The 15000-nt window shown below is 43.1% G+C and overlaps 1 protein-coding gene across 1 annotated transcript in view; it reads right to left on the minus strand.

Moving 5' to 3' along the window:
- LOC125289867 (disks large homolog 4-like) overlaps positions 1-15000 on the minus strand; it is an 82364-nt gene that overhangs the window by 44610 nt on the left and 22754 nt on the right. The window contains 1 exon segment of the mRNA XM_048236964.1: positions 296-457. Within this exon segment, the coding sequence (XP_048092921.1) occupies positions 296-457 (162 nt within the window).

Raw genomic sequence — 15000 nt, forward strand, 5'->3', positions numbered from 1 at the left:
ATCATCCACATGGCACAGTTACAAAGGCAGCCAGCAAACTTTTCAATCATTAATCATTTCCGCATAGAAATCATTCACATCACAAAAATAATGTATTAGCAACAATCGTACATGCATATGGATAAAAAACAAGATGTTATTAACACATTCCAAACACACACATTAAGCACTGGACAGAGAGACTGTGTTTCCATTTGATTGTGCATGTGTGTGTGTGTGTGTGTGTGTGTGTGTGTGTGTGTGTGTGTGTGTGTGTGCAGGTCTGTGTGAGGTTTTTGGGATCAGTCGGCCTTACCTTGCTAGGCGATAGGTGTGTATGAGATGCGTAGCCGTGGAGACCGTCGATTGGAGCGTGACCAGAGTCGCTGAGGTGCAGAAGCTCTCCACTCTTTCCCGGAGTCAGGTGGGCCGGACTATGCTCCAGTGGTGGAGTCTCCTCATCTTGGTAACGGTACTTCTGCAGGGAGACAGACAGAGAAGCCATTTAGAGAGCAGGCAAAGTCCTTTTAGGCAAGTCCCTCCATTCAGCGGCCATATTGCAATGCTTTTCGGGAATTTATCGGGCATCTATTTTGGTTACAACTGCGCGTGCACAATGCTTCACGAATCACGACTCACCAACCTCGCTCCAGCTGCGAGATCACATAATTGGCACGATGTATTCACAACATACCACATGATTGGCATGATGTATTCACAACATACCACATGATTGGCATGATGTATTCACATGTCAACTTTTGGCGACGGAAGGGGCGGAACATCTGTAGACGACTGCCATGTTTGCGTTACATTCTTTGAGTGCTGTGTCTCCTCATTAGAAAGTCTCTGAAGCAAGTCAGGGATGTTTTTATCCATTATCATGCTCAGGAGAGACTCAGTGAGAACTCTACATTTAAAAAATAAATAAATAAAATAAAACCATGCAACAAACATACACACACCACGCAGATGGCAGAGAAGAGAGAGGAGAACTGCAAAGGAATATGTCTAACACACACACACACACACACACACACACAGGCACGCACACATTTATCAGTCCCAGGGCCTCACATGACCCATTCCCAAAAAGAGGTGATTTATGTCTGTAATCAGCCAGTTAATCGCACCTGTGCGTGTGTGTGTGTGTGTGTGTGTGTGTGTGTGTGTGTGTGTGTGTGTGTGTGTGTGTGTGTGTGTGTGTGTGTAGGGGGGGGACCTGATAAATGTGTAGAATGGTAATCAAGACTGTATTTAACACACACACACACACACACACACACACACACACACACACACACACACACACACAGGCTGATATTCATGCATCCTGGTCTGCAGCAAATTCCTGGAGCCATCTCCCCTATTTTATCACTCTGAAACTCTGCCAAGCAATGATGGGAGAGGCGGGGGGAGGGGGGAGGGCTAAAAAGTAATTCTCTGCCTTTTCTAGCCGCTGTGATCGTAGCTCTCTGAGGGTTTAAGAGATTACAGGAGGTTCACACACACACACACACACACACACACACACACACACACACACACACACACACACAAACACTTGGCTTTGGCCAACGAAATTGTAGGGCTGCTGCTAGCAAAAATGATAGCAAAAATACAGGTATAATTGCATATTTCGTCTACTTATAATTCACATGACATATGGGTGCAAAAAACAGTGATGATGTCATAATGCTGTCCACACAGTGCTGATGTCATAATGCCTTCTCTATCCCAAAAGCAGAGCACCCCACTCTTCTGAGGCTTCGTGGCACGCTTCAGCATCCCTGTCGAGCCTAGCCTACTTTAGCCTACTTCATGACCACAAACCACCATGGTTAACCAGGAGCGTGCAAATACCCGACAACTGACAAATTACGTGTCAGCAGACTAAAATTTATGCCGAAGCATATTCAGAAGGCCATGAAATTCACTTTGACCAATGTACCACAATGATAAACCCTACTTATCTCCACTGTATCACTGGCTCAGTGGAAGATTCATTAGTCATCATTAACCCATTCGTATTACTTCTCAGTGCCGGCTCCCCCTAACCTTTTATGAACCGCTATCAAACAATAATGGGGCCTCATTTATGTTAATATGGTTATAGTACTTAGCAGATGCTTTTGTCCAAAGTAGATGCTTTTGTCTAAAGCAACTTACAATGACATCAATAAACATACATTAACATTACAATTAACAGTTTATAGTCATGTAGCCTAAATAAATAACATACCAATATTAGTAATAGAGTAAATACAATTTAACAGACAACAACAAACACAAAAAACACAACTCTGTAAGAATTAATTAGTTAGATACTAGGTCAACCGATGTGTCTTTAGAAGCTTGAAGATAGCAAGGTGCAGATCTGGGAAGTGTCCTGTAAGCCAAAGTGAGGACTTTTTTTTCTGAGGAATTTAATTCTGGCTGCTATAGGCTGCTCTGTTAGAAAACTAACAGAGTTGCATGTGTCCTCTTTGGCTAATTAAACACTAGACATGCTGCTGCATACTGAATCATCCATAATGGTCTCACTACACAAGCAGCTAAGCCAGCTAACAATCCATTGCAATAGTCCAGTTTGAAAAAAACTACGGCCTGCTGAAGAAGTTGTGTGGCATATTGTGTGAGATAAGGTCTAATCTTCCAAATATTGTATAGGATAAACCAACATGACTTTGTGACTTTGACCTACCACTCTTCTAAATGTCTAGTTAATAATGGTTATACAGCTTTATAACTATGGCTAATAGTCACATTAACCAATTTATCCTGCAATGATCCTTTCTCCAAAAAGAAAACTCATGACAACTGACAGTTGATTTGGAATACAATACAGCAGGGCCTTCAATTCAGTGACAAGCAAAAAAGTAAATTAAATTTAAAAAAAAAAGATTCAACATTGACTAAATACTATCCTTATTTGTAAACATAATTCTATTGTGACACATCTCATACTGATAACAATATTAACTTTTTTGATGCGTTGTGATGCATCTATGATGTCAAACTCTATTGTGATAATCACATCATGACATAGAAAGAGTGGTTCTGTGATGTTGCAGTGTTCTAAAAATGCATTTGAACATCACAATGTCATAACAGAAGGTCTCCGTGGAGATCCTAAGGTCTGGCAAATGCTGCTTTAGGAAATTACTCTCTGTTCACACAACATCAGCAGAGCATGACACTTCATATGACACAAGCACACACACACATGCAGAGAGAGAGAGAGAGAGAGAGAGAGAGAGAGAGAGAGAGAGAGAGAGAGAGAGAGAGAGAGAGAAGAACTGTCATAATATGACTTGGTTTGGCACATCTTGTAGTGTGTGTGTGTGTGTGTGTGTGTACATGTGTGTGTGGACTGTATCTGATGGGTATGCCTGTGAGTTAGGTCATGCTGTCTCTCACATTCATGTCAAAGTGTCATAATTTACATCTGGCCAATTCTATCACCAAAAACAAACACACACATACACACACACACACACACACACACACACACATTGCTCAGAGACTGACGAGTCAAGCCTCTACTGATATTTTTGCCACTGCCACTGTGCTGTGTGTGTGTGTGTTTTTGTGTGTGTGTGTGTGTGTGTGTGTGTGTGTGTGTGTTGTTCCTTTGCAGTTCCTTTATTTTCTTTGCAGTACACTGGTTGTATTTTCATTCAATCTCATTTCACCATTTTAATAAAAAAACAGCAGACTTGCAAATCTTCTCTCTCTCTCCCTCCTCGCTTACGCTCTCTCTCTCACACAAACACACTTTCACACATACATACACACTTTAACACACACACACACACACACACACACACACACACACAAGCATATTCCTATACAGCAATCATTCATTCAATCCTCCTTTATGTTAATGTAACCTGGCAGTACCCCCATTTACATTAAAATGGTTTGGTCCTGGTGGTCAGCCAATGAATATATAGGAGCTAAGACAGGCAATTTGACCATGCTCCAGTTTCCATGCCATTTCCAGTCATATCATACAATGGCCTTGTGCCAACAGGTGAACTTAAGTTAGTGTGTCATTTTGTGTTGTGGGTGTGTTTGTGAGTGTGTGAATGTGTGTTTATGAGTATGTATGTGTATGTGTGTGCACACTGCACAGAGGATCTGGTTTCAGTGTGAGTGTGAGTGAGTGTGTGTGCATGAGTGAGTGAGTGAGTGTGTGTGTGTGTGTGTGTGTGTGTGTGTGTGTGTGTGTGTGTGTGTGAGAGAGAGAGAGAGAGAGAGAGAGAGAGAGAATGTTGATGAGATCAGAACAGACTAAGAAGAAGAGAAAAAGGCCATAAGATATTTGCCTTTTTTATCATTACTTACGCAAGAGTAGGCCTATGCTAAGCTTTGACACACAGACAGACAGACAGACTTATCCAATTTCATCATGAGAGATCCACGGCTGGCAGGAGCGCAATTATTTGCGCGGGCCGGCTCACTAGTGAGGCTCCCTGCACGCAAACATCCAACTGCGAATAACTGGTCCTAAAAAACGTAAACACACATACACGTGTAAAACGCAGCCCTACACGCAGAAATGGAACACTGATAACTGAACAATAGCGGATTAAGGGAGAGGGTCACGTTATTTGAACTGACTAGATGACACATTGAGATTAAAGGGGCGCGCGGGCAGAGAAATCTCACTGGCCACGGATAATGGAGCTCAGATGAGACGGGAATGTGGACTAATTCAAATTCAACCCCCTGACGCTCGGCGAGTGCGCTGCGATCACGTTTCATTTGCGTTTCCGCATGGCCACGTCTCTCACGCCTCGCGGCCTCCCTAGCCCCTTCTGCCTCCCGTTCAGAGCAGAAAGGCGAGTCATAAAGGGGGGGAGAGAGAGAGAGAGAGAGAGAGAGAGCCCACAACATGCATGTGTGCTCGGCTTCACGCTCGCCCGCTCGTTTGCACGCGCGCGTTCGTGCGCAACTACACTTTACACACACGCACACACAACAATAAAGAGTGGACGACACACCGGCTTACCTTGCAGCCAAACACGAGCGATAGGGTCCGGTTGCTACAGACCACCTTACACTGACACATTACCGGCGAAAAGCACTTGCAGCGCCGCTCCGGTGGAGACATCCGAGCGACGCCCATCAACAAGCATAAGAGCCAAAGGTCCAAACGCGGGTCAAAAGCGGCAAGGCAGCAGAGTGAGCTGGTAGCCCTTTGGAAGCAAGACACTGCCTTTACACCCGGTAACCGATAGCCCTTGGTATGCACGAGGCGGGTGGTCTACAACGCGCAGTCTGTAACGTAAGTTCAGCGTTGGCACTTGTCCTGGAGATGCTGCCAGTACCGATGGGACTTCAAGTTCACTGTTGCGCTCTCCTCCAACAGGTAAACATTAATATCTGAGTATAAAATATACGAGTTTAAAATGTATAAAAAGATTGCTGTCCATAAGGCGGTGTGGTTTATTCATTCCCTAGTCCTTTTCATCTTTCTGGCGGTCCCGTCTTCTCTCATTTTCCCCAGTCGTTCCCTTGCCGTCTCTCTCCTCCCCCTTTCTCCCTCTCCCTCTCTCTCTAGCAGAATTTCGATATCATACCAACAGAACGTTAAATCAAGTGTTCTACCGTAAAGGCGTGGCTATAAGCGCAATTTGAGCTTGGCTGGAGACAGGCACTGTGTCTGGAAAAGAACGATACAGACAGATATATAAAGAGCGATAAATAGATTTTTAAAATAAAAATGCAAATGGACTTATAGACATATTATGCCGATAGTAGATGCTGCCAGTGAACAGACCTAAAATTAGATGATAACATGGTGCAGGTGGATGTGGGGGGAAAAGAGGATTAGGATAATGTACAGTTAGGAGGTTAGCGCGCGAAACATCCATATATTTCGGTGCGACATGACATATGCTGTTAGCCTAAACGTACAAATGTCCTAAGTGTCCGTATCAAGCAACAGATACACATGACCGTCCGATCGAACACGCGCGCATGCACGCACAGCTGGGAATGCTTACCGCAGGATCGCTGCACCTACTGCCTCTTATCTTGCTCTTATCACCTTTCCTTCCCTCCGATTAGAAGGTCGGGGCGAAGTAAAATGCCCCAATTTTGGTCTCTCTCTCTATATTTCTTCTTTCCTCTTCCTCTTCGTTTCTATATCTTTCTCTGTCTCTCTTGTTCTCTCCTTGAGCCTCAACAATGTCCTCGTGCCTCTCTCTTCGTTTAACGGGATCAATCTTTCACCTGTCGGCACCAGCTATTAAGTAATTTCAGCGGGGGAGACGGTATCGACTCGTGCCACATGCTGGCAAAACGGGTCTAAGAACTGAACGCGTCTCTATGGGAAGACAGGGCAGAGATTCCGAAACCAATGCCCCCTGGCGGCTAACGACCACACTGGCTAAACGGAAGCGAAGATAGCTTAACGCCTTAACTCCCGGTAGGTAGCGGTAAATTAAACTTAATCTGGTACACAATTTAACAGGTACAGATAGAAGCATCTTACTATATCAAGATCCAACAGTTCTACATATTGCCGTCAAACAAAGGTTGGAGTAACTCTATTGAAGGAAGGCTACACTGATCTAATTGATCTGAGCATTATGCTCAACAGGTTAGGATAACAGAACACAGAGGATTTCAACTAATCAAGAACATGATTATCTCTGGATTTTCTATCATGATGGACATGATAGTTTTTAAGTCTGGACAAGATCCGACTTCAGTAAACCATTTTCCAACTTCAGAGGGATTCAGACCTAGTTCAGCTTGCTGAATAACCTCAGACATTTGCTAGGCTGGTTTCATTCATTGATTGCATTCACAAAGACTGAATGACTGAATCAAAAGAGATCTCTCTCTCTCTCTCTCTCTCTCTCTCTCTCTCTCTCTCTCACACCACATCACACAGTCTAACCACGTACGCAGGGAGAAAACATTTGTTCCAAGGTCACCTCCACCGTTACATCTGATTTCCTGTTTCCTACCACCTCTTTCTGCACCCCACCACCTCCCTCCCTCTCTCCCTCTCCACCCCCTCCCTCTCTCCCTCCCTCTCTCTGCCCCCTCCCTCCCTCGCTCCCTCACTCCTCTCACCATTGATCACTTAGTGTCCTTCCTCATTCATAGAAAATGTCTGACTCAGATTTCACTCCTACAAGAACAATTCAGAATAATAACACAGCTCCAACACACACACAAACACACACACACACACAGAAAGAGACATACACACATGCACACACAGCAGATAAAGGATAGTCCGCCCCTACAGACATAAAGAGGTCATCAACCCTCATGCACTTGACTAAATCAAAGAGAGACGAGTAAAAAGAGAGAGAAGCAGAGAGAAAGAGAGAGGGGGATAAGAGAACAGACAGAAGGAGAGAAGCACACTTATCCATTGGGTGGAAGACAAAGGCCATTTCATTATCATTCAGGAGCCGTGGAGCCCGGAGGACAGAGGCTTCTCTGTATGTGGCCACACACAATCCAAACACACACACACAAGCATGGTCACTTAAGACGCGCACACACAAACACGCAGACACACATACACACACACAAACCATCGTTTCACACTGAGAATTACACACACACACACACACACACATACACACACACAAACCATCGTATCACACTGAGAATCACACACACACACACACACACACACACACACACACACAAACCATCGTGTCACACTGAGAATCACACACACACACACACACACACACACACACACACACACACACACACACACACACACCATCGTGCCACATTGAGAATCACACACATACTCACACAGAGACACACACACACACACATAGTTACTTAAGACACATGCTCACAAACACACACAAACACTCACATACACACACTATTCCTGTCTCTCTTTGTCTTTCTGTCTCTCTCTCTAACACACACACACACACACACACTTGAAAAGACCCTCGCATTTTGGCACAGGGGTAGATAAGCATTGCTTATCTACCCCTTCTTGGTAGCCAGCGTTAACACTGTCAACAACTCAAGCAATTTGAAACCCTAGTAAGTCCCCCTGCCTGAATACAGTCAATGAACAGCTAATACATCCTGCGTTACAGGATAATTCTACAACACTATAACGTCATTATTCTACTTTTATACTACAGTATGTGTGCATCATCATCATCATCATCATCGTTGTTGTTGTTGTTGTTATTGTTCGTCCTGTTTTTGTCTCAAGCCTGTTGAAACCAAGCGATCACATCAATGACAGCACACTCTTGACGCTATACTACAGCATCCATTTAATGTGCCTCTTGATACTCCTCCTCGGGTGCTGAACGGAGTGGTGCTTTCTGCCTCCAGCTTGGATGTGTAGCAGGCTGCTGCCAGGTAATATTGCTACATAGTAGACAGGAGCTAGTAGATGAGCCTTGGGTTCTGAATATAAGAATGTTGTCGTTTATCAAAGTGGGTGTGACAGTGATTACCCAGAGGGCTGCAGAGAGGCCGGTTTGCCTGCAGACTGATCCAGACTGATGCACTTATGCTTGCCTCAGTGTTAGCAGGGTAGCTCATGCAGTCTTAAACACCAACTCTAATACATTGAAGTAACTCACTTAAGATCAATACAATCAGGAAGCCCATTTACATCTACACCGATGCAACACAGATGCATACGCAGCAAACACACACACACTCTCACACACACACAAGACACACACATACTCTCAAGCTATGGAGCAATGCAGTGTGTAACCTCTCTGAAGTAAAATGCAAATTAACAGGAATGATGCAAGTGCTTCTGCAAATCAATATTTCATTAACAATACAATTAGGTCATTTCATGAATTAGTTTGAGGGTTTTTTTTATTTCCTTCCTCTCTCACTCACTTCATCTCTCCCTCTATGTGTGTGTGTGTGTGTATGCTAAAAGTGTCCAGTCTTGATCTGTCCAAAGCAATGCCCCTGGGAGTGGTCACCCAAAATAAATAGTGTGCTAGAAAGACAAACCAGCTCCTCTGTGCACACACACACACATACACACGCGCACACACACACACACACACACAGACACACACATATACACACAAACACATGCACACACACACACAAACACATATGCACACACACACACACACATGCACACACACACACACACACACACACAAATACTTGCACACACACACACACACACAGCAATCCAGCCAGAAGGAGAAACCGCAGGTATGACATGGTTCCCTAGCACAGAAATCATAACAGACATAAACACATACAAACAAGCCTTGGAGAAATAGGTTTGAAGCAATAAGGACCAATAAGCACGTTTCTTACACACAAAGGACTAAAAAAAGCCACTTCCCCCTCGGTCATTACATGATTTGTTTTGATATATTTGGTATTTGACAGCTACTTGGAACAGTATCTATGGAATTACTTCCTTCAGGCCTGTCATAGCAAACAGAGTCGCCGCTGGTATTATCAAGAGATGGTTTGCCTTTCCTTTCAGTACCACGGACAGCGACAGCTGGGCATTGTCTGTCCACCAACAAGAAATGATCCTCACACACACACACACACACACACACACACACACTTAGATATAGACACAAGACCCATACTCTTTTTTTCAACACCTTTTAATGAATGCATTGATTCACTTCAGTAAAACGGACAGCGCACATCCAAACAAACCTGTTTAAATACGTTCTCTTGCCGACTGCACAATAACAACAACAAGTAAGAGAGATCAACATGTTCAGCTTAAAGTACACACACACACACACACACACACACACACACACACACACACAGACAGACAGTGAGAGAAAGAGAGTAGATAAGAATATACCACACAAACATGTACCATTCAGTACTTTAAAAAGTCTCTAATTAAATGCACGGCCTAGTTCAGTTTCACTTTACCTTTTGTGCTCATGACTGACAATGATTATGTGCTCATGTGTGCTCATTGAGCAAGGAGGAGTGTCCTTTTAAAAAAAATACTGAATGGATCCTAGAATGATTAGAATTGCGGCCTTTACCTTAACCAGTCATGGGCCGCACATGGGCTGCACTATGGCCAGTGGACACAATGAACTCACAAACAATGACAAACACAGAGAAAGTAAAACAAGCAAAAAATACACCAGCCACATGCTGGGAGAGTATCCCAGGTCAGATCACACATAACAAACACACACACACACACACACACACACACTAATACATTCACACATTCACACATAGATTAAGATATACCTATAAATATCCTTTAATATTGTTTAGGATAATGGATATTTTTTTCTTCTTGTGGAGCATGCAGTTGCATGTTGTGTCCACAGCGAGACAGCAGAGAGCCAGAGATGGGCTGAGTTCAGCATTCCGCTCAGGCTGGACTGCGGTTTAGCCCACCTCCACAAGACCATGATGTCATCGAGCGGATGGAGGGGAGGTGGTGCTGGGGGCAAGGAACTGGGGGGTTGAGGAGTTCTGAGAGCCGACAGACCCCTTAGACATCCAACACACACACACACACACACACACACAGGGATTAAAGAAAACTGAGTCTGTGATGGTTTTTACAACGGTTTTTACAAAAGATGTAATCAACATTCATTCAAATATCTCTCTCTCTCTCTCACACACACACACACACACTCAGTTAGAGGGTTAGAGGGTTGTTTGGATACACACACCCAAAAGCCTAGTGTGATTTCTCTAATGGTTTCTACTTTGCTGTTATGCCAATGGGATAGAGCAATCAATCAAGCTGATTCTTAGAATGTTTGTACAACGTTCTCCTCTAAGGTGCTTTGCCCAGTCATGTAAATCCACAATTACACAACGCCCCTTGAAACACTGGATGAAAAAAAAACTACACACTTACACTAAGGGCCCTATCTTACACCCAACACAGTGATGATTTTTCCGTCAAGCGCTCAAGTTCACAAGCTGTCAAATGCCACTAAAAATGATCACGATACTGACCAAGAAAAACTTGCTTTGTCTAAAGTGAACGGCTCATGTGATAGGCTGCGCAAAGCACAGGTTTTTATTTGGGGCAGGCTTATATTCGGGCCATTATTTCTTATTAGGCTGCTGTTGTAGAATTTTATTCTTAGAAATAAAGTAGGCTAAAAGGCTACTCATAAAATAACAACTTGCCAGACACGCCTTCATGAACAAAAACACATTAGTGTAGATAACACCAAGTTAAGGATATATTTTCTAACGTGTTTTATTGTGAGACATGCATTTCGTTTGGAGTGGCTACAGGCTATCAAAAGCAGAAGATTTTGGTTTGGTATTTAATTTACTTTTGGACTGTTTAATATTGCTAAATGTTGGGACTGATAGACACTGAAATCTGGGGTGTATTTGATGGTTCGCTATTAAATTTCATGTAGTTGAAAGAGTCTGATTTCCACCCGCTTATTGCGAGACAAGGCAGCCACTTTTATTTCATTGAACGTGCGCTGTGCTTTAATGGAAATCTTATTGTGTAACCAAGTAGCCTAAATTGAGTTATTTTTTAATGATGTATGATTTAGGCCTAGCCTAGTAGGTTGGAATACATTGCGGCAACAATTGTGTTTAAATATAGTAGGCCTAGTAACTGCTTCAGCCTGAGAGTGACATGTTGGAGACTTTTCATTGGCAACAGTAGGCTTGCAACTTAATAGGCAAGCGGCCTATTAAGCCAAGAGCTATTTTCTTTCATTGAGTTAAATCGAAACAATGCCTTCTAGTGCTCGTGGACTGATAGCCCGACTGGTAGCCAACTATTTCCCTGGCTTGTATTTGGGGGCTGGCCTTTATTTGTCCGAATCGACCACGACCCGGCTATTATCCGAGGCCCGGCTATAAATAGAATCCCGGCCATAATTTGAGGATTTGCGATATTCATATTTACCCGGCTTAGTGTGGACAGGACCATACAAATACAGAACTGTAAATATACCAACAAAAAAACACTCAAAATATTACACTGTCCTGTAATTTTGGGGTAAAAGCGAAGGACAGTTAGATTCCTCCCAGCATGCATTGCATCATATGTGCTGACATCTTCAATCTGTATCATAGCCAGCTCTGTGTCTATCCCAGCATCCTCTATTTTTACTACAGATAACAACCACAACTATTCCATTAAAGGGGTATTCATCAATCCTAGCCAAAAGAGTTATAAATATTTCAGCTCAACAGCAAATCAAATACACCCGTCCCTTTCATGCTCTGGATACAACATTGTTGATTGGTTGGAGTTTATAGCTAGGTCTGAGCCCCTTTGTTTGCTTCCTGTTTACAAAATCAGGACAGTGGATTTACAGAACATAGCCTAGACTGTGTGGCCGCCCAGAGGATTGAGAGGCGAGCTATAGAGTTATAATTCAACAAATGAACTGCATTGTGGGAATACTGCAAAGGGGATGTGAACCCACACCAACATCCCAGAGCTGCATGTCTGTAAGTGATCTGCACCTTTTGCAGCTTAATACACTCTCTAACTTACCAATAAACACACACACACACACACACACACACACACACACACCCACAGTCAGACATGCCGGGATGTACACACACATACCACATACAAAGATTAAATGTATGTTGTCCGTTATTTTTCACTTTCACTAACTTTTTCTGTATGACTCATGGCCAAACACAGTGCATGACACAATCTCCCTTCTCCTTTTGTGATGTTTCTGTGTGTGTGTGTGTGTGTGCGTGCGTGCGTGTGTGTGTGTGTGTGTGTGTGTGTGTGTGTGTGTGTGAGTGTGTGTGTGTGAGTGTGTGTGCCCACGCTGCAGGTCACTAAGAGCCCCTTCGCTCCATCTCTTCATTCCTTTCCCACGCTCTCTTTCTCTCTCTCGGCTCTCTCTCTCTTTTCCGTTCATTAGCTGCCACTCATCTTTTAACCGCCCTTTCATCTTTATCGCCATCTCTCTCCTTTCTCTCTCTCTCTCACACACACACAAACACACACACTAACTCACTCTCTCCCTCTCAATCTTTCATCCCTCCTTCCATCTTCCTGGGTTTCATTTTTATTCCGTCCACGAAGCCTCGGCCCGGTTGCCATGGAAACTATCGGGCTCAGATGGCCTGGTTGCTAGGCAACTGACATCACCAGTAAGGAGACGATGAAGATAGAAAAGAAGCAAATGAACAGAAAGAGGGAGGGGCTTGAGATTTATGAATGTGTGTGTGTGTCACTGAGGACATGTGCAGTGTGTGTGTGTGTGTGTGTGTCTGTAAGTATAGATGACTGAGTGTAATTTCCATGTTTCCATAAAATGGCCTTGTGAAAAACACTGAAGAAGACTAACACTGAAGAAGACACTAAAGATGGGGAGAATGGACAGAGAGAAAGACAGAGAGAGAGAGAGAAATATACTGTACTTGACAAACTCTGGGATTGTCTGATGTTAAAAAATATGGCTCAAAAATGTATCATTCATTATTTCGCTCTCTGACACACATACACACACACACACACAGTCACTCATATGCACATGTGCCTGCCACACACGTGACACCCGGGCACATGTGTCCTCCTCCAGTGTGTACACACTCTCACACACACATGTACAGGTAGTCCATAAACATTATTCACATTTCCTTGTCCATGCATGCTGACACGACAGTCACATTCATGACATCTTTCTAAAGGTGCATTTGGTGGTTTCATCATCAAAATCTTAAAAACACACAATTCTAGGTTTGCTCTCATATCATTCTGGAGGCACACATTACAACAAAGACAGCATTTTACAATTTCTGTTCAGAGTGTATTGTGTATGTTCCAGGGGTTTAATGCCATTTCTGTTCAGTGTGTATTGTGTATGTTCCAGGGGTTTAATGCTATTGGCTTACATAGACAACATAGACAATATGAATAAATTCACAAGAAGCAAACAACTTAAAACAACAAATCAAGATTTAAATGTGTATCAATGTATGAGCGTGTGGGGACTTATGAATTACGATTTAATTACATTTAGTTACTTAATTAGAACTTTGTGGTAACGATACAGGCGTGTACTTCACTGTATTAACTGTTTAGAAGGATTTTAGAATTAAGTCTTTACAGGAAAATGTGTGGTGTGTGCTCTAAGTTACTCTAAGTTGAGTCCATTGGTAGCAGGGGCGGACTGGCCATCTGGCATACCGGGCCGATAGAATATACATACCTTTGGGCCGATAGAATATACAATTGAATTAGATCGGCCCAAAGCAAGGACAGTCAGTGGCCCATTGGTTCATTTTTATACTGACACTGGATTGATTGTCAGGCCCCACCCTCCCATTTTGGCTCAGAGCCAAGATTCTGTGAGTGCATCAAAATTGTTACTCGAAGTAGCCTTGCCTATACATTGAAGTTGCGGCAGGTAGAGGCCAGTGGTGCCAGTTGTGCAAAAAATAACACCAATGTAGAAGCTTGAACAGTATCCAACATTGCAAGTAGCCTATGTCAGCAACAGGTTGCACTTTTGTAGATGTAGATGAAGGAGAGCTAGAAATGAATAAATGAGCGCTGAATCAACAAGGTAGGACTGACCACAACCACTCAAGCAGTAAATATTTGTAAATGTATTTTGGCACCGGGAAAACACCCGGTATGCCAGACGGCCAGTCCCCCGAACTAAGCTATGGCCTCTGTCTATAGCCCCATAAGATACTGGAAGACATCAGTGAAATGAGTTCATGTAGCTCTACTGTGTTACAATTTACCAGCAATGTAGTTTGTTGTAATATTTACAGGGTTCCTACGGGTCATGGAATTTCTGGAATATCATGACATTTGAATAAAGTCTATTCCAGACATGGAAAGTCAGGGAAATTGATCATTTTTGGGGCAAAGTCAGGTAATATCAGGGAATTCTGTTGTAGCAGTTTAACATTTACCTTTTACAAATCGAATTAAAAAACACATTAATACAAATAAATTTCCAGACAGCATTGGAGTTTATCAGGATAATCATTGTTATTGTTACTGGCTGCTTTACTGGTTGTGGTTATCCCTACCTTGTT

The sequence above is a fragment of the Alosa alosa genome, chromosome 24 (assembly GCF_017589495.1).
Source record: "Alosa alosa isolate M-15738 ecotype Scorff River chromosome 24, AALO_Geno_1.1, whole genome shotgun sequence".
Classification (NCBI taxonomy): domain Eukaryota; kingdom Metazoa; phylum Chordata; class Actinopteri; order Clupeiformes; family Clupeidae; genus Alosa; species Alosa alosa.